At 36.3% G+C, this 17,956-nt stretch overlaps 3 protein-coding genes across 5 annotated transcripts; all 3 read left to right on the forward strand.

Annotated features, from left to right (window-relative positions):
• The first annotated feature begins 1,221 nt into the window (after positions 1 to 1,221).
• Positions 1,222 to 1,584, forward strand: LOC104900667 (abscisic acid receptor PYL2). Its single transcript, XM_010688158.2, has one exon. It carries the CDS (start codon positions 1,222 to 1,224, stop codon positions 1,582 to 1,584), a length of 363 nt encoding a protein of 120 aa, XP_010686460.2.
• Positions 1,585 to 5,912: 4,328 nt separating this feature from the next.
• Positions 5,913 to 10,418, forward strand: LOC104900491 (cysteine proteinase mucunain). Its single transcript, XM_010687908.4, has 5 exons — positions 5,913 to 6,576; positions 8,210 to 8,442; positions 8,706 to 8,843; positions 9,078 to 9,755; positions 10,079 to 10,418. Exons 1-5 carry the CDS (start codon positions 6,057 to 6,059, stop codon positions 10,229 to 10,231), a joined length of 1,722 nt encoding a protein of 573 aa, XP_010686210.2. The 5' UTR covers positions 5,913 to 6,056; the 3' UTR covers positions 10,232 to 10,418.
• A 1,741-nt stretch (positions 10,419 to 12,159) lies between these two features.
• Positions 12,160 to 17,139, forward strand: LOC104900492 (hypothetical protein). Of its 3 annotated transcripts, none has more exons than XM_010687910.4 (4): positions 12,160 to 12,713; positions 14,064 to 15,216; positions 15,672 to 16,505; positions 16,738 to 17,139. In XM_010687910.4, the coding sequence occupies exons 2-4, from the start codon at positions 14,140 to 14,142 to the stop codon at positions 16,777 to 16,779; spliced, it is 1,953 nt and encodes a 650-aa protein (XP_010686212.2). In that variant the 5' UTR covers positions 12,160 to 12,713; positions 14,064 to 14,139; the 3' UTR covers positions 16,780 to 17,139. The 3 variants fall into 3 exon arrangements, with proteins under 3 accessions (XP_010686212.2, XP_010686211.2, XP_048490622.1); XM_010687909.4 differs by having other exon boundaries at positions 12,160 to 12,628; XM_048634665.2 differs by lacking the exon at positions 12,160 to 12,713 and adding an exon at positions 12,898 to 12,928.
• Positions 17,140 to 17,956: the final 817 nt, after the last annotated feature.

Raw genomic sequence — 17,956 nt, forward strand, 5'->3', positions numbered from 1 at the left:
TACTAGACCATCTACCGGAACTAAACTAGCAACAAAATGAGCTACATAATTGCCTATCCGTTTAGCATGGGAAACGACTCAAAATTAAACAATCACTTAACATACAAATATCTTCCATCATGAGATCAAGAGGAAAACGACCAAACTTCCTTGTAGCAATTACTTTGGTAAGATTAGGAGCATCAACCTCGAGTTCAATGTTAATCAAGCCCATATTACGAGCCCATTGCATACTGCACCTCCTAGCAGCCATCACCTCAGCTATTGGAGCCTCCCACTGCGCCTGAAAACGTCGTAATGCTAATACATTTTGGCTCTATGGTATATATTATATTAAAGATAATAGTTTGAATTATATTAAGAAGATTCCCTCGAAAGTTGGAATTATTCTTATAATAATCCAAAGGAATTATTTCGAGAAATATATGGAACTTCGAATATTCATGTTTAATTTTCCTTGAATTGTTTCATTCTTATGTGCTTAAAACTCTTTTTATTACATAGTGAGTCGTAGTAACAGATAAGTAACAACCAATAAAATCAGTCGTTCAGAAGTGGTACATAAATTGTCAACATAAGATTTGATCACTACGTGACATACGTGTTGAGATCCTCTAGAGTTTCAAAATAACTCTACACGGTAGAGTTCGTTAAATATCAGTTGTTGATTAAGAAATCAAAGACTTGTATTTTCTTTTCCAAAAATCCCCCCTATCTTCCCCCGAATATCGTGCCCATATTTTTTCTTTTCCCACCAATCATGAGCCCTTGATTTTATAATATATGGTCAGGATTCAACTCTACTTTGTAAAGTTTTCATAAAAACTCTAGAGGATCCAGACTCGTGACGTAACAATCTAAGGACATCTATTGTCCTTGAGTGAGCAAGATATTTTCCCTCCTTTACGAGGCAAACTGATTTCGCTTCAACCCTAAAACCGCCCCTAGAAAACTATGCACCGCTAATTCCATACTATAAATTGAACGTAATAAACCAAATGTACACTCAGACATTGCCTTATACGTCTCACAAAATTCATACAAAGTTGGTAATCCTTACGCAAAAAATTGATTAAGATGGTCAATCACGTACAAGTTCACTACCCGCGGTGCGAGGGACGGGTCACGCAGATCGTCAATGCACCGCTCTCGTTAGTGTGGTCCGTGATCAGGCAGTTCGACCAGCCACATGTGTTCAAGAAGCTCGTCCACACTTGTACTATGGTTTCTGGTTCGGGTGAAATTGGATCAGTTCGTCAAGTATTTTTTGGATCGGGCTTGCCTGGCAAAACTAGCGTGGAAAGACTTGAGAAGTTGGACGAAGAGAAACATATGATTGTGTATCGAGTTATTGGTGGAGACCACAAGCTAGTTAACTTCCACGTTACCACCTCGTTATACGAGGTGGTGAATGTGAATGAGAATAAAAAGACGTTTGTAGTTGAATCGTATACTGTGGATATACCTGAAGATAGTAATGAGGAGGATACATGCTACTTTGCTAATACTATAATTGAGCTTAATCTCAAGAATTTGGCTATTGTTGTGGAGAGAATGGTTGATAATGGCGTAAAGTCTTCTTGACCTTGGGAATTATTCAAGTTTGATTGGTGTTAATCAACCTCATTTCATCCATCGAACAGAATTGCAAGGTTTAGAATTTATGACTAAATAATTTATTTATATGGTTAATTTCCCATTTGAGAATGTATGGATAATGGATGGATTAATTCACTATATCTTATGTGTTAGTACGGTGATATGTATTTTAAAAAAATGTACTATGTAAATTTGGTGATTTTTGAGTCAAAATTGGGTTTTTTTAGTTGAATTGGGTCACTTTTAAGTCAAATTGGGATACTTAGAATTCAAAAGTGGTCGCTTTTAAACAAATAATAACTTTTTTATATGTATCTTGAATGGGTCACTTCGATATACGTGCACATGACTCATTTAAGGAAATAAGTTACCCCATATGACGATGACTTTTTATCTTTTCGCTTTATATAAAATTGTAAAAGAGTCATTTAAGGCAAAAAGTTACCCATATCTCACATAAAGGTGTAAATGATGCGAGACAAGTTCGAGTTTGAGCTAACTCGACTCGACATTAGTAGTATATAGAGTCGAGCTCACTCGAGTTGAGTTTGACGGAATTTTGACTTAGTCGAGTTTTGACTAAGTAAATTTCGAGTAGATAGTTTGCAAGTGTCTCAAGTTGAAAGCAACCCTAAGGTAGAAAAATGTTAAATTTAGGTATTTTACTATTGATAATTGAGTTTTCGAGCTTCTCACGAGTTTTCGAGTCGAGTATCAAGTTGCTCAACTAGACTCGTCAACAATTAAAGCCGAATTCGAGCTCGAGTCGAGTTTTGATGACAGAGTCGATCTTGAGTAGCTCGCGAGTTAATTGTCTCGCCTCATTTACACCTTTAATCTCACAGTAATTTATTATCCCATCTCATTTAAGAATTTGTATATATATCTAAGATTAACTGACACTTTTGATTTGTCTCAATCGATCAACTGTCTTCAATTATGTAATTTCATTTAATTAACTAAAAATATCATTATCTATACTAATATATTAAAAGGCGTTCTTGGGCAAGGAACTACGCCACGTGGCGCTATCCCTTAAAGTATTTTACTTCATGTAAACATGCATACAATATAAAAAAAGGAAAAATTGATAGGAACAGTCCCAACTATGGGCGTTCCGCCATTTTCAGCCCCAACGACTAATTTCTGAGTGGTCCCACCTATATATCATTTTCGCCGAAATTGATCCCAGCATGTTGATGACCTGGTATACAACAGGTAAAACGCGGCTTTTTGTTTTTTCCCCCTATAGCCTTTTCCTTCTTCCTCCTCCACCTCTTTCTCACTCCTCCCTCCACCATGTCCTTCACTCTCCTGCACCCTCCCTCCTAACTGGTTTGAGGTTTACTTCCTCCTCTTTCTCTCTCCTCCCTGTCACTCCTTCCTCTTCCCTTCCTTGCCACTCCCTCCTCCTCCCTACCACCGAGCCCACCCTCGAATCCCCATCCTCTACTATTGCCCCCAATTTTCTTTCCTTTGCTTCAATTTCTTTGCTTTTTTGCAGTAATTTTTCTTTGCTTTTTTGCAAGTAGCATTAGGATGGTTCTGAGGAGGAGGGAATTTTTTCGGTGTCAAGGGAAAGGGAAGGGGATTTCGAGAGTGGCCAGGGAAAGGGGAGTGGAGGAGAAGGGGATTTCGAGGGTGGTTGGGGAGGGGTGTGAGAGGGGGAGCGGATTTCTATCAATTTTTCCTTAAAAAACTGGAACATGTTATGCATCTTATAAGATTTGATCCCTTGACCTTAAGCTTATAAACTTAAGTCTTAACCACCAAATCAAGTAATGACCTGTCTAAACTATAACCTACACGGTGTTCTTGGTACGACATTTGCTAGCCAAGTACTTGAGTACAGGGGGGAAAGGTAAGAGGAATCTCTACCACTACTTACCTAAAGATTACAAGATGAATCCCCAACCAACTACACCAAACAACCTTTTTTAAGGCAAAGGGAGAAGACACTCTATCCGACCAAAACCTCGCTCAGGTAAGGCCCATTAGGAAGTAGGGGGAATCGCAAGGGGAAATCCCCACCTCAGAGTGCCTCAATAGAATTCGATCCCACAAACTTAAGATTGTGAGATACAAACCAAATCACTTAACTTGGTTACACCAAACAAGTTTGATACATATATAAATGATATAAAGAAGGATTTTTTTTATCCCAAACTACCATTAACTTTCATGTTTTTGCGAGAAACTACCTTATAAAGATGAATTTTAGCATAATACGTGGCAAATTTTTTTTTTGGACTATCTTTCATAAATCCCGTGATAGAGATGAATTTTTCCGATCTACCCTCGCACATGGTCACTCACCCAGAGGCCCGATCGACAAACTCCAAACATCCCTCCAACAAATCGAAATTTTTGCTTCTATCAAAATTTAAACCTTGATCTCCCATGTAAAAGATAAAAAATCGTACCATTGAATCCTAGGATCATAGCGTCACATAATGCAAAATTGCAAATGATATTTAATAACGCGATCTACAAAAACAAATCCAAATTATTGTAATAGGATTAGAGGACAAGTTGCTCAAACTAATACAAGAATATGATGGATTTATAATTTATTTACATAATCATCGACAAGAACAAGGACACAAACAAACAGTTCAAAGTTAGTCTTCCGGCCACCTTCTTGAACTAGATAGAATTTGTAATAACTTCTTGTGGGGTGAGATTGAGGCAAAGAACCGTTTACATCTTGTGTCCAAAGAGGCCACCTTCCTGCCTAAGAATCTTGGGGGCCTTGGAATTAGAAATCACCGAACATTAAATCAATCCTTGATGGCAAAATTGGGATGGAAAATGTGCCAGGGCCCTCCTAATCTGGCTCAAGAATGCATTCTCTCAAAATATGTGAAAAATTTCGGGATCACTAAATTCAAGAATGGATCTCACATATGGCAAAGCATTGGGAAAGGATGGCATATCCTGGAGAGTAGTTGTCAATGGAAGCTTGGTAATGGCTTAGCGGTCTCATTTTGGGAGGATGATTGGTTAGGCCTTGGCTCCATCCGTAGGTGTGTTATCGGCCCCCTTTCTGAAAAAGAGTCAAAAGTAAGTGTCAGAGAGGTGTGGAATACGGGTGACTGGGATGGTATCTCATTTACACTTGACCTTCCAGATTATGTCATTAACAACATCTTTAGCTTCCAGTGGCGTCCCCTTGATGAACTTGATACCCCATTTTCCTCCCTCGTGGCAAATGATACCTTCTCGCTGAAAATGGCGGTCCAAATTATGAATACTAAGCAAATTGACATAACTCATATTCGTAACACTTCATGGGTTTGGGGTAGCAACCTTCCACCCAAGATCAAATTCTTCTTGTGGCTAATCTGGCATGATAGGATCCCCACACAAAAAGTGTTGTTCACTAGAAAAATTGTCCCAAACCCAATGTGCAACATGTGTGATTTCGACCAGGAGGACATCTTACATGTCCTGAGAGAGTGTGAGCACATTTGTGAAGTCTGGGATGAAATACCTTTTGAAACCTTTATGGACACCACAAACCACGAGGAGTGGTTTGTTATGAACATGGCTAGTCATGAACACTTCAAAGGTATACCGTGGAGTACTTCCTTCCCATTCATATGTTATGCTATATGGAATGTTCGAAATAAGTACCTCTTCGAAAGTATCACCATCCCCCACCCCTCTCAGATCATTCATAGAGCTTGTGCTGCGGCACATGAATTCATGGCATGTGTGTCCCCCGTTTCTAAAAATGTCATCACTACTCCTAATACATTTTCTATTGCCTCCCTCCCTTCACATTGGATGGTCCTTCACACTGATGCCTCGTTTATTTCACCTAAGGTCCCTGCTGGAATTGCAGGATGTATACGTTCAAAAAAGGGTAATTGGGCGGTAGGGTTCCAAAAAAGAATCTATACCCTAAATGCTAAAATGTCTGAATTGCTTGCAATACTTCATGGTATGAGATTGGCTAGTGCTCACAACTGTAACTTTATTTTGATCTGCTCGGATTGTAAGGAAATTGTCACGCTCTTAAATCAGGAAAAGGTGACTACAGATATATATGCTTATGCTTTGAATGCATGTAGGGAGTACAAACAGGTATTCAGGGATGCCCGGTTCGTGTTCGTGAAGCGTGAGGAAAACCAAGTTGCAGACTATCTTGCGAAAAGTGGTAGAACTAGTGATAGTGAAATTAATGTATTGAGGAACTTACCCATTCCCCCTAATGTCTGTAATGAACTTATTATCTCGGATTGTAATAGGTGCTTTAAGCCCTAACTATAACTATTTATAGTAATGTTATGCATGCCTTTTTAACCAAAAAAAAAAAAAAAACAAACAGTTCAAAACCCAAAACGAACACTTCAAACATTCACTACATCAAATCAAAACAACGATATAATATAATTCAGTAAATTCACCATATATATTATAATTGTTCAATACCCAAAACTAAGTCTTCAAAAATGGGTACCCATAAACCAATCCATCATCATCATCATCATCATCATCTCTCACATTCTCTCTTCTTCTTCTCCATATTCTCTCTCTTCCTACCATGTCTCTGTTGGGCCGGGCCCCCAGCCCAATACTCCATAACCGGGTTGGGCCCGGAAGAGATCCAATCAGAGAACCGGGTCATGGAGCTCTTTCAACAATGGAGGAATAATTATACACACACAAAATCATATGAGTATAAAAAAGAAGAGTTGAAACGTTTCGACAACTTTAAGATGAATCTGAAATACGTTTTTGAAAAAAAGGAGAGTCGGGCCGGGTTTACGGTCGGTTTGAACCGGTTTAGTGATTTGAGTAATGAAGAGTTTAGAAAAATGTATTTGGGTAAGATTAAGATTAAAAACCCGGTTCGATTGAGTAAAAGGAAGCACACGCGCATGAGTTCGTTGTTGGGATGTGACGCGCCGTCGTTTTTGGATTGGAGAGAGAAAGGTGTGGTTACACAAGTCAAGGATCAGGGTGTTTGTGGTAAAGTTCTTTTTTTTTTTCTTTTTCCTTTGGCTTTAATATTGTTAAAAGTATTTCGTATAGTGTCGTACTTCCTCTGTTTTTTAAAGTTATTCGTATATTGATTAGTTTTATTTCATAAAGAGATTTAAGTAGGAAAAACGAAGAAAGGGAAAGAGTAGTTGTAAACTTGTAATGTGTATGGTTTTTTTTGACATCGAGAAAACGTGCATTGATTAAAAAACGAAGTAAACCCTATTATTAATATAACCATATAGAAAACAAAGGAAAATTTAAAGGAGCTTTATAAGCTCTTAGAAGCCCTAATAAAACAAAGATAAGCAAAGCCGATAAAGAGTCGCCTATTAAGTAACACGCTGCTCGAGATTGATTGAGTAACTTTAAGGATTGATAACTCTTTTATTATTTAATTTTAATTGGTTAGAAATATATTAAAACATTATTTTTATATTATTTCTTCCCTCATTTATTACATACATATCAACCTTTTACTATAATATGTCTAAAAGGGTTGACAACTCAAACATTTTCCAACTGTGAAAGAAATGATATACTCTTTCTTAAGAAATTTAGAGAGAGAAAGCTGAGGACTACATAAGGGAAGTTGAGTTGCTCACTTGTTATGACATTTTGAAAAAAGGGAAGTCAGTCAATTAATTAAAAAAAGGGAGCAAGTATAACCTCTTTCTGAAATCATTTCAAACAATTATTATAGCACAAAATTTTAAAAGATGAGTTGTTGAGTAGTTTTGGTATAATGTTAAAATTACGGTCAATTTGATTCAACTTATTTTGTCTTGTCTTATTTTATTATTATGTTATATTTTCTTTTCTTATCTTATTTTATTTGATAGTTTATTGTGTTGTCTAAAATCTGATTCGATTTTATCCTGTAAGATCTTATTTTTTCTGAAATACACAGAGCCTTAGTGTGCTATATTTTATTTTATAACTAAGTAGTACTTTGTCTAATGGTAATGATCAAACCCACTAGAGTTACTTTTGAGGTGGGATTTCCTTACCTTTCCCCCACTCAAAAAGGACCTTGCCTGTGTAGCTTGCATTGGTCGGATTAACTTGTGTGAGGTGTCGGCCCAATAGGGCACTTTTCGACTTTTCGTTGCCAATCTAAAAAAGTATGCTATATTTTTTTGAAGGCAATACAAAGTAGATTACTTTTTCTTTAATTGAAGGTGTGGATGGAGAAAAGGATACAAATGGAACTATTAAAACTCTTTTGGAATGGATAAAAAGAAAAAAGTTTTAACTGCACAGAAAGTATAGAGATGTAGTAGTTTTTTCCTTTACCTTAATGTGGAGCTTACATTTCTTATCTCTTGCTTTTGATGTTTTGATTTAGTTTCAACATGGCGTGACACGTAAATTAAGGTACGCAAAGAGATATAGTGATATAGCAAAGGGACTCGTGTGATAAGGGGAGAGATCGAGAGAAAGATATCCAAAATAGGTTATATATGTTGCATCAGAAGTGCTGCAATAAAAAAAAGAACAGAGAAAGTGCTAGCTAACTTAATGGTCAAGGTTGTATGTTATGAAGTAAAAAATTTCAAGGTCTTTGGTAGTACAGTGTAGCAGTCACATATATATATCCCCTGACTTGATCAGCATACAGGAAGCTGCTGGGCCTTCTCTGCAATTGGCGCCATCGAAGGAATCAATGCAATCAACAAGGGAGAACTCGTCAGCCTATCAGAACAAGAGCTTGTAGACTGTGACAAGAATAATGATGGCTGTGATGGCGGTCACATGGACAATGCATTCGAGTGGGTCTCAAATAATGGTGGTATTGGTAGCGAAACCAATTACCCTTACAGTGGAGGTGGTGGTGTCTGTACTGCCAACAAGGTCCGCTCTAGTTTTCTTCACTGTTTGTTGATAAGCTAACAGTCAATAATGTAAGTTGTTTGCTAGCAAGCTATATTAGTTGGGCTTGGGTTCACACGAGTCATGAATATTTACGCGTGTGTGAGTGCAGAACTGAGTTTTTCTATGAAAATTTTTCAGTCCATACCCATGTCGGAATGTCAAGCTAAGGATCCAACACTGGTATTTAGGTAACTAGTGATCTGTCGTCTGCTACCCGAGTCTGACTAACTTCTTCTTCTCAGGTGGAAAACCAAATCGTAAACATTGATGGTTACGGAAATGTGGAAGAAACAGAAACAGATCTCCTGTGTGCCACTGTCAGCCAGCCTATTAGTGTTGGTATGGATGGATCATCTATTGATTTTCAGCTATATACTGGAGTAAGTATAAATTTACGTACACTATGTATCAATATTTGTTGTCGTAGTTTTCTGCTCATATTTGCATCTATATTTGTATGTATCCAAATATGTGAGTGATATATATATGCTGTAGACAAAAGATTGAATTCGGAAACTGTTATTGTATGATTAAATTCACTGTAAAGTTTCCTTGGATATAAACATATTCTAGCTTTATCTTGCTAAAAAGCTTGTGCAATATGCTCCAACTAGGGAATATATGATGGTACTTGCTCGAGCAATCCAGATGACATCAACCATGCTGTTCTGATTGTTGGCTATGGCTCTGAAGGAAACAACGATTATTGGATAGTGAAGAACTCGTGGGGTACTAGTTGGGGAATGGATGGCTACATCTACATAAGAAGGAACACTAACTTACCATACGGCGTTTGTGCAATCAATGCCTTGGCATCCTTTCCACTACAAACAGCTACAACAGCTTCATCCCCTTCTCCATCTTCTACGCCATCATCTCCTCCAAAGCCTTTCCTACCTCCTCTCGCTCCTACTCCATCTTCTTCAATACCTCCTCCTTCGGATCCTACTACACCTTCTCCAACATCCTCTCCTCCCACTCCTACTCCATCTTCACCAGCACCACCTCCCCCGCTGCCTTCTCCACCTCCTCTGTCACCATCACCGCCTCCTCCACCACCACACAATCCTCCTCCACATCCTTCCCCACCTCCCACTCCCTCTCCTAGTAAATGCGGGGAGTTCTCTTACTGTCTGCCTGGCCAGACTTGCTGTTGCCTTTATAAATCTTTCGGTTTTTGTCTGATACATGGTTGTTGTGACTACACCAATGCTGTTTGCTGCCCTGCATCAGACTACTGCTGCCCTGTTGAATATCCCATTTGTGACGTTGACAGTGGATTATGCCTGAAGGTATGTGAACTTGTGAAGTTTGTGATAATAAGCATGAAACGGTGACATGTAATAACCCAGCTTGAATCCATCTTCTAAAAGTCACCAAAGTTTTATAGGCACTTTTCAAAAGTCACCAAACTGAAGTGGACTGAACTGCACTAAAATTAACTGAAATTAAATGAAAATAAGTCCAAAAGAACAAGGCCTAAGTTCATTTTTCTACAATACCTCAACAAATTGTGGCATTGCTAAGTTTTCGCAAATTGTGGCATTGCTAAGTTTTCGCAAATTGTAGCATTGCTAAGTTTTCAATTGTTAATCTTATTCGCGCTGATGTTCAGAAATCTGAAGACAACCTTGGTGTTGAATTGAAGAAGAAGCAGTGGGCAAAACACACACTATTGACACTACCCTGGAGTAAACATGAAGAAAGTAAGGAAATGAGTTATCAGCCTCTAAAATGGAGGAGAAGCAGGTATGCAGCAGTGTGGTGATTGTAAATTTGTAATGATTATGCACATCCCTTGTGATGTTATCAAAGTAGTGGTTGTTTTTTCCATTCATCTGCTAGAAATTCATGTGGGCAATTCTCAACTTAGTTCTTTCAACATGGTGACATGCCATTCTTTTTTATAGATATGCTGAAGATCTTGTAGATCTGCAATAAATGTGTACTATGTAGGAGTAAACAGAAAAATAAGGGTGTTGAAGAAATAAATTATGTAAATTTATTCACTTCCCACAAGTTTGGAGGTTGTGTAACTTTGAATACATGGAATATTTGTTATGCAACAAATAAACTAGTTTTTGGACTCGTCCTTATCAAAAAATGTTAACGTCCTCGTAGATAATTTACAACTTAAAATCTTGAATAGTCCTTAGTTTCTAAGTTTCCAAAGTTATGTTGTTAGATTATAAGAAGACAATTATAAGATTTCACTGGATCAATTAATAAGAATTTCTTGGCCTAGTGGTTAGATTGAGGTGTTGTGAACGATAAGTCACATGTTTGAATCCCCCTCTCCTTCTTTTTACTTTGTAATGCCGTCGTGGCTCAAATGGATCAAAAAGTAAGTCTTTAAAGTCACTAACTATAAGGTAGGAGATTATATACTACGTGACTTTGGTGTTTTGTTGCAAATAGAAGTCATTTTTTTACAATTAGAAATCATTATTTCGTGGTTATTAATCACATGTAAAGTAATTAATCAAGAGTTCAATACCTCTTCCCCTAAAAAAAAGAGTTCAATACCTCTTACAAAGATTTGGAAGTTTCTTTTGTGGAGGCAATGCGTGGTGGATTGCATATATTGCCCGTGTTTTTAATTGTCATTGGATCATTTTTAGTTGCAACGATTAGATTTTAAGACGTAGCAATGCAACACTTTGATCAGTAATATTCTTGATTATCTACAAGTAGAAATTTTAAAAAGTTCATATAAAGAAAATATTTATTGGAACGAATCTAACAAAAGTGCAAGTAGCTATAATTTTCCTTACGTATTGATCATTAAATTGTCCAAACATTGTTAAAGTCGAATTTGTAAATAGCTCTGAAATCAAATTGTTGCAAATACGTGTATAAAAAAACATGCGTATAATTTTTTTTATACGCATACACTTTCTCTATGTTGTACTTGAAAAAACTAATGACAATATGTTATAAGATCTACAAGAATGAAATTTTCATAATAAAAAATTTCTACTCCCCTAGTTTCTTATTGATGTTCCTAATTGGAATCTTGACACTATGTAGAAAACATAAAATCTTCTAAACTTTTCTCAACATTGAAGAAAAAAACATGTCATATGAGGTATAAATTGATTTAATATTTTTGTAATTTTTACAAATACATACATAAATTTATAGTAAAAAAATATGCATTGACAAATGTACAAGTCAAACTAGCAACATCAATACGAGATGAATGGAATATGATTTTCACTCGTAGAAGATATTAAAATATTAAAATCAAATTAAATCATAAAGAATACATCGGTATAACATGTCACACCATAACTAATTGCGTAAAATACATAATAACATGCACTTCAACAAGAATAATGACATGGACTATTTATCACTTATTTTACGTCATTTAAGTTCTTTTTTTTACAAAAAAAAAAAATTGATTCTTAAGTCGTTACACCATAAATAATGATATAACAGTTTACAAAAGCATACAAATCATAAACAACCAAAGCTGATAATCTAATCTAATCCGATCCGATCCGATCCGATTCGACTCGAAATAAAATGTGTCCACCAGACTCAATCTCCATTCCCCCGCAATCCCGAAAGTAGCATAAATGCATGTTAGTCCATGATGAAAAAATCGGTGTTGTAGTCTTGCTTGTGCGTCCCCACAACACATACACAATTACACAAACACAATACAACACAACCCACTAAAGTCCAAGTCTAAGTTTATTGGCTCGAGCACTCTTTGAAAACTGACACAATTTTCCTCCATTCCACAAATTTATTCTCTTTTCTCCCTCTATTTTGTTTTCCCTCCTTTGTCTTTTTAATTTTCTCCATAACATGCCAACGTAGGTCCCGTGATTCGCCTTAACTTAAGGAGAGATAATTGGAACATTTCTCAATCAATCAACCATATTTTTATATTTTATTTCTTCTTCTTCTCTTTCCCTCTTTTTCTTCTCTTTAATTTAACTGATACTAAATAAAGCAAAAAGTAGTAAGCTTACTCTAACTAACCTTACTTACTCAAACCATAAACTACACTCTTTTTCTACTTGTCTTTAATGCTTTTTTGCCTTCATTTTCACTCAATTTCCCCCATACATCCGCCATCATTCTTGCCCACAAGATTGTATTGTAATTATTATATTTTGTTTGATCATCTTTCAAGGCTGAAAAACTATAGGTACCTTTATTTTTGTTGTTGTTTCACTTTTTCCCAATTTTCAGGGTTCTTTTTGTTGATGGGTTTTGGTTAATTTTGCTAAAAGGTAAGTTATAATACTGAATTTTGATGAGAAATTAGAAATTTTTATATTGGTTTTGGTTAATTTTGCTAAAAGGTAAGTTATACTACTGAATTTGATGAGAAATTAGAAATTTTTATATGGGTTTTGGTTAATTTTGCTAAAAGGTAAGTTATAATACTGAATTTTGATGAAAAAATAGAATTTCTTATATGGGTTTTGGTTAATTTTGCTAAAAGGTAAGTTATACTACTGAATTTTGATGAAAAATTAGAAATTTTTATATGGGTTTTGGTTAATCTGCTAGTGTAAGTTAAAGTACTGATCTTTGTTTGAAAATTTTATATGGGTTTTGGTTAATTGCTAGATGGTAAGTTATACTGCTGATATTTGATGAAAAAAGTTAGAAAATTTTATATGGGTATTTTTAATTGTGATACTAATGTACCCATTTGCTTGAAATTAGCTAATCTTTAGTTTTCTTTCTGAAAAATTGATTCTTTTTTTTTAGTTCTTGTAGTAGTTCCTCCTCAAATTAGTTGTAATAGTTTTTTAATGAGTGATATTGTAGGTACCCTGTTTTTTTATTTCTTCCCTTGTCACTTTTCCACCGTAATTTTGAGGCTTTCTTTCTGTTAAATTTGTTAATGGGTTTAGGTTTTCCTTTTTTTTATGTTTATGATATGGAAAGTATGGATTTTTATACTTATACTACTGAAATTTTGATCCCAAAAATTGGAAAAATTGTATGAATATGGTTAGATAATTGTGAGACTAATGTACCCATTTGATCTTTGCTTAAATTAAGCTAGTCTTAATCTAGACTTTTCTGAAAATTTGATGTAGTTAATTCCTTAATTTTAGCTGTGATGTTGTGGGTCTATATGATAGTTATGTCATCTTGGTTGTATATGGTCATAGACTCATAGTTATAACAGAAAAGGAAATTTTAGTGTACATATATCATTTTCATAATTTTTTTCTTATATATTTTCTGTCTTTTCCTTCATATTTTGTGGACTACTTGACCTTGCAAAATTTTGTGGGCGAACTGCATTCAGGTTTCAAATCACAGCATTTCTATTGTCAAATTTCTTGGTTATAATTTGAGCGCATTGTTCTATTTCCTTCATTTTTGAGAGTTTATTTTCCTGTGTTTTTATGTTTTATTTTTCTGCCTTTGATTGTGCAGTCTGATGTAACTTGTATTTTAATCTGTCCTTTTTGGTTTTTTTTGTCTTGTTAACAAACTTTCACTTTGAGTAATTCTTGATTTTCTGCAACAGTAGTAGTATGATGCTAAGAAGTTACTTGTCAATAGTCATATGTTCTTTCTGTTACTTTTTGTGTCTAACTTTTAATTTCATATATCAGAGATTTTGTTGACGAACCTGATAAGCCTGGAGTGCGATCATACGTAGCTTGATTTTTGTAGCGAAACCTTGAAGCAATGGAGAAAAAACAACTAAATTTTAGTGCTCCTCTTATGTCTGCAAGGCGGTACTCATCTCCCTTGCGTACTTCAGGTGAACTGAACAAAGTCGATTCTCCACCTAAGAATCGACACTCGATTCCTTCAAAGCCGTCAGATGTAACCTTGGAAGAGGTGGTGAAGCCAGGTTCTGTTCCATTCATGTGGGAGCAAACTCCGGGTAAAGCCAAAGACGGAAATGAATCACAGAGACACAGTCATGATCAGGTTTCTATGGCTATCACTTCTAAGCTTCCTCCAAGTATGCCATTTCCTCCTGGTAAAAAATCAGGTGAATTGAATGGATTCAGAACACCCAGTAAATTATCTGGGGAATTAAATGTTCTAAGACCCCATAAATTTTCAGGGGAACTTAAGTCGTTTCGCCCTCATAACAAATTGTCAGGGGAGCTTAAGACCATGACTATGGTAAGATGGGATAGTTCAAGAGATAACACTGAAATGAATGCGAGTTCTGAGTCAGAAGATGATGATCTTACATTTTCTGATGCAATTGAAACTTTTTCTCAACGAGAGTCCTTTTCTATTAATTGTAGTGTCAGTGGTTTGAGTGCATCAGAACGATCTGAGACTAGACAATTTGACAACCTCCCAACAGATCCAAGAGCTCGGGATTTTATGATGAACCGTTTCTTACCTGCAGCCAAGGCAATGACCCTCGAGCCATCTCAGTATGCATCCAGGAAACAACTTGTAGCTGTTGACCAATCTAAGGAGGTTAAAGCATTGCTTCCTAGAGCTAAGACACCTCCACCTAATCAAAATGTGTGCAGCATTGTACCTTACACTGGACAAGATATTGGATCAGAAGAAAGTGATGAAGAAGAAGATAGCTATGATGGGAGGAGTACTCTATCTGTTAAAGTCAAAGCTTGTGGCTTCCTTCCTTGGTTTTGCTCGAAGAACTCCTTGCGCCTCGTGAATCCCCTCCCAACCATGAAGCATAGATCAAAAAGTGCTTTGTCTTCTGCCAGTAAACTCAGCAAATTGGTTAAAACTAAATCATGGAGATCTCCCAGTCAGAAGTCGGTTAAGGTAATTTGCTACTCTCCTGTCTTAGCAATTGTAATTGTTGAACAAACTCATCCTAAGAAGTTAGTTAATTATATGTCTAACTTATGTTAATCAAAATTTGTCCCCAATTACTGTTACTAATAGGTAGATCTATTAATTATTGAAATGGGTATGAATGTTCAACATAAGTTTGTCAGGCTGAATTAGTACCTTGCAAATGAAATTTGTCAGGTTGAAAATTTCTGACATGTACTCAAATCTGTTGTTTAAACTAGAGTGCTGATAGAAAGAGACCATTTTCTAGTGAACATGTGAGTAGGGTAGTCCACTAGTCTGATTATGCTTATGCACTTGTAGTGGGGCGGTGGGGCCCACGCCGATACCTCTCTCTTGTTACCTAATTAAACATGCTCTGTAAGTACTGTATAATTTTAACTACATTGTAGTAGTTGCTAATGATAGTATTTTCTCTTCAGCCTGATCCATATACCAATACAAAGCACAAGGTGAGGCAAGTGTACAAAAGCTGTGAGCTGCAAAAGCCACCAAAACATACTTCCAAGCCGATGTTCTATTCCGGGGAGTTGCAGACAAGAAGTGGTTCTCCCTACCGCAGTTCTAGACGGAGCAGTGTCTCTCCTTTTCAGAATGAATCCCCCCATTCCCTCTATGAAAAGGGTGTTGGTTTCCTTGCAGTTCCCAGACGGGTTAATTCTTTTGAAGACAATCGATCAAAGATTCATCAAAAAGGTTCGAAAAGATTCGATGAACCTGGAAGGATGACAAGGAGTTCAGGCACAAGAAGCCCAGTTATTGAGAAAACGCTGTATGTAGATTCTGTAAATATCACTAAAGTCTCTCATTCGATTTTGAACTTACCAAAGACCAAGAGGCAGCAAGTAGATGGATCGGTCCAAGAATTTGGAGGAAGAATGGAAATGATGAAGGCGAGAGGCATGAGTGGACCTCTTGTTTGTGGTGGTGTGGATTCCTCAAAACCTTCTAGAATTTTGGAAAAAGGAAACACAAACACCTGCAGGGAACTTGTTTTAGTTTCATCAGATGACACAACTGCTACACAGTCCGCTCTCACTCCCCCATTGCCTAGATCACCCTCAGAATCTTGGCTTTCTCGTCAATTGCCATCAGTGTCACCGAGGGTTTCTCCAAGGAATTCAGTTTCTTATTCGAGTATGAACTCTAAGATTTTATCGCGAATGCACACTGCTAAAACAACCAGTTCTGGTGCCAAGTGGGAAACTATTGTCAAAACCTCTCATTTGCGCGAAGATCATGGACGTTTCTCAGAGGTAAAGTGGTCTCAATGTTCTTCTTTTTGTATAAGTATGGCTAAACACTAAACAGTTTGTTAGCAAACAAGCGAGAAAATGGCGTGGATCCCATGCAAGTGGAATTACCTATGCACATGCTCTATTTCTATTGTTTGGTAACAAACCATCCGTCATGTAGTCGTTTTTTGTTTTGTAACACCAACACCCACATCATCAATATACTTTTCTGACATCCACTTCACTGTTGCAGGAACTGGTACATGTTTCTCAGCAGCCTCGGATATGGAAGTAAAGCTCCCTATACTTCTGAACTTATATACTAATACTCACCATGATTATAAATGGATTGTTTCTCAATAACTGAAGATTTCTGTTTTTTAATCGTCAATCTTCAGTTTTCTCATCATTTTTTTGGAGGCTGGTAAACTTATCACGTTTTCGCCGCCCTAGAGTTTTGTTTGTTTGTTTAAGCCCCTAGGACTAGAAAGAAGGCTGGGTTTACCATTCAATCTCTGTAATGTGCTTAGTTCCAACAAGTGGATTTGTTGTGAACCAAATATACAGACTGCCATGAGATCAGTGCAGCTTTGGTTTTGAAAGGCTGTAATTGAATGAACTTCTATATTTATACATTAGCAAGCTTTTGATCTTATGAGGTTTTTTCATTGTGCTGATTTTATAATGAGATTGCTCTCTAATACTTCCTCAGTTTTTTTATTAGTTATATCCTTTTCTATAGGCACATTTGCCGAGACACTAATATGAACCTTATTATCTCTAATTAATCAATAAGAAAATACGAAAAGATAATAGTTCAAAAATATATTGAGACTAGTCTAATAAGATTCCACAACTATATTTTTCTTTAAGTACAAATCACAAGTCATATTCAAAGTCATATACTAACAACTGTCACATCAATTCATTCGTCCAAGCAAATACTAACAGAATTAGCCTTGTTTAAGCGCGAATGGATTGTGATCGCACGAGAGCACGATAGAAATATTAGATAAGTTTGAAAAATCATCCAAGTGAACCAAATCTATCTTGCCAAGTCAAACCCATAGAACCTTAAATGAACCTCAAACTCCCTATAAACTTTGTAAAGCCTCCAAAAAAAAATTGCAAATTACATTATACATTCGGATGTACCACATAATATTTGTAAGGAACTAAGTATACATTACCCTATTACTTCTCACCACCTAGCATAAAGATTAAGTTATCACAACTAACACACTACACTTGAAACACATAAAGTAGAGATCAAAATGGGTCCCAAATATAAAGAAAAAAAAGCTATTGATTCTTTAAGTGAGTATTAGTTGGCTATCACAAGCGAAAAAAGAGTTTGTAGATGTTTTCGATTTTGAAAAAGCAGCAAATCTTAGCTTCCCTACAAATCGCAAGTTAGATTCTACGCACAGTTGCATCACTTGCATGTTCTTCTCATAATATCTCTATGTTCT

The sequence above is a fragment of the Beta vulgaris genome, chromosome 8, assembly GCF_026745355.1.
Source record: "Beta vulgaris subsp. vulgaris cultivar EL10 chromosome 8, EL10.2, whole genome shotgun sequence".
Classification (NCBI taxonomy): domain Eukaryota; kingdom Viridiplantae; phylum Streptophyta; class Magnoliopsida; order Caryophyllales; family Amaranthaceae; genus Beta; species Beta vulgaris.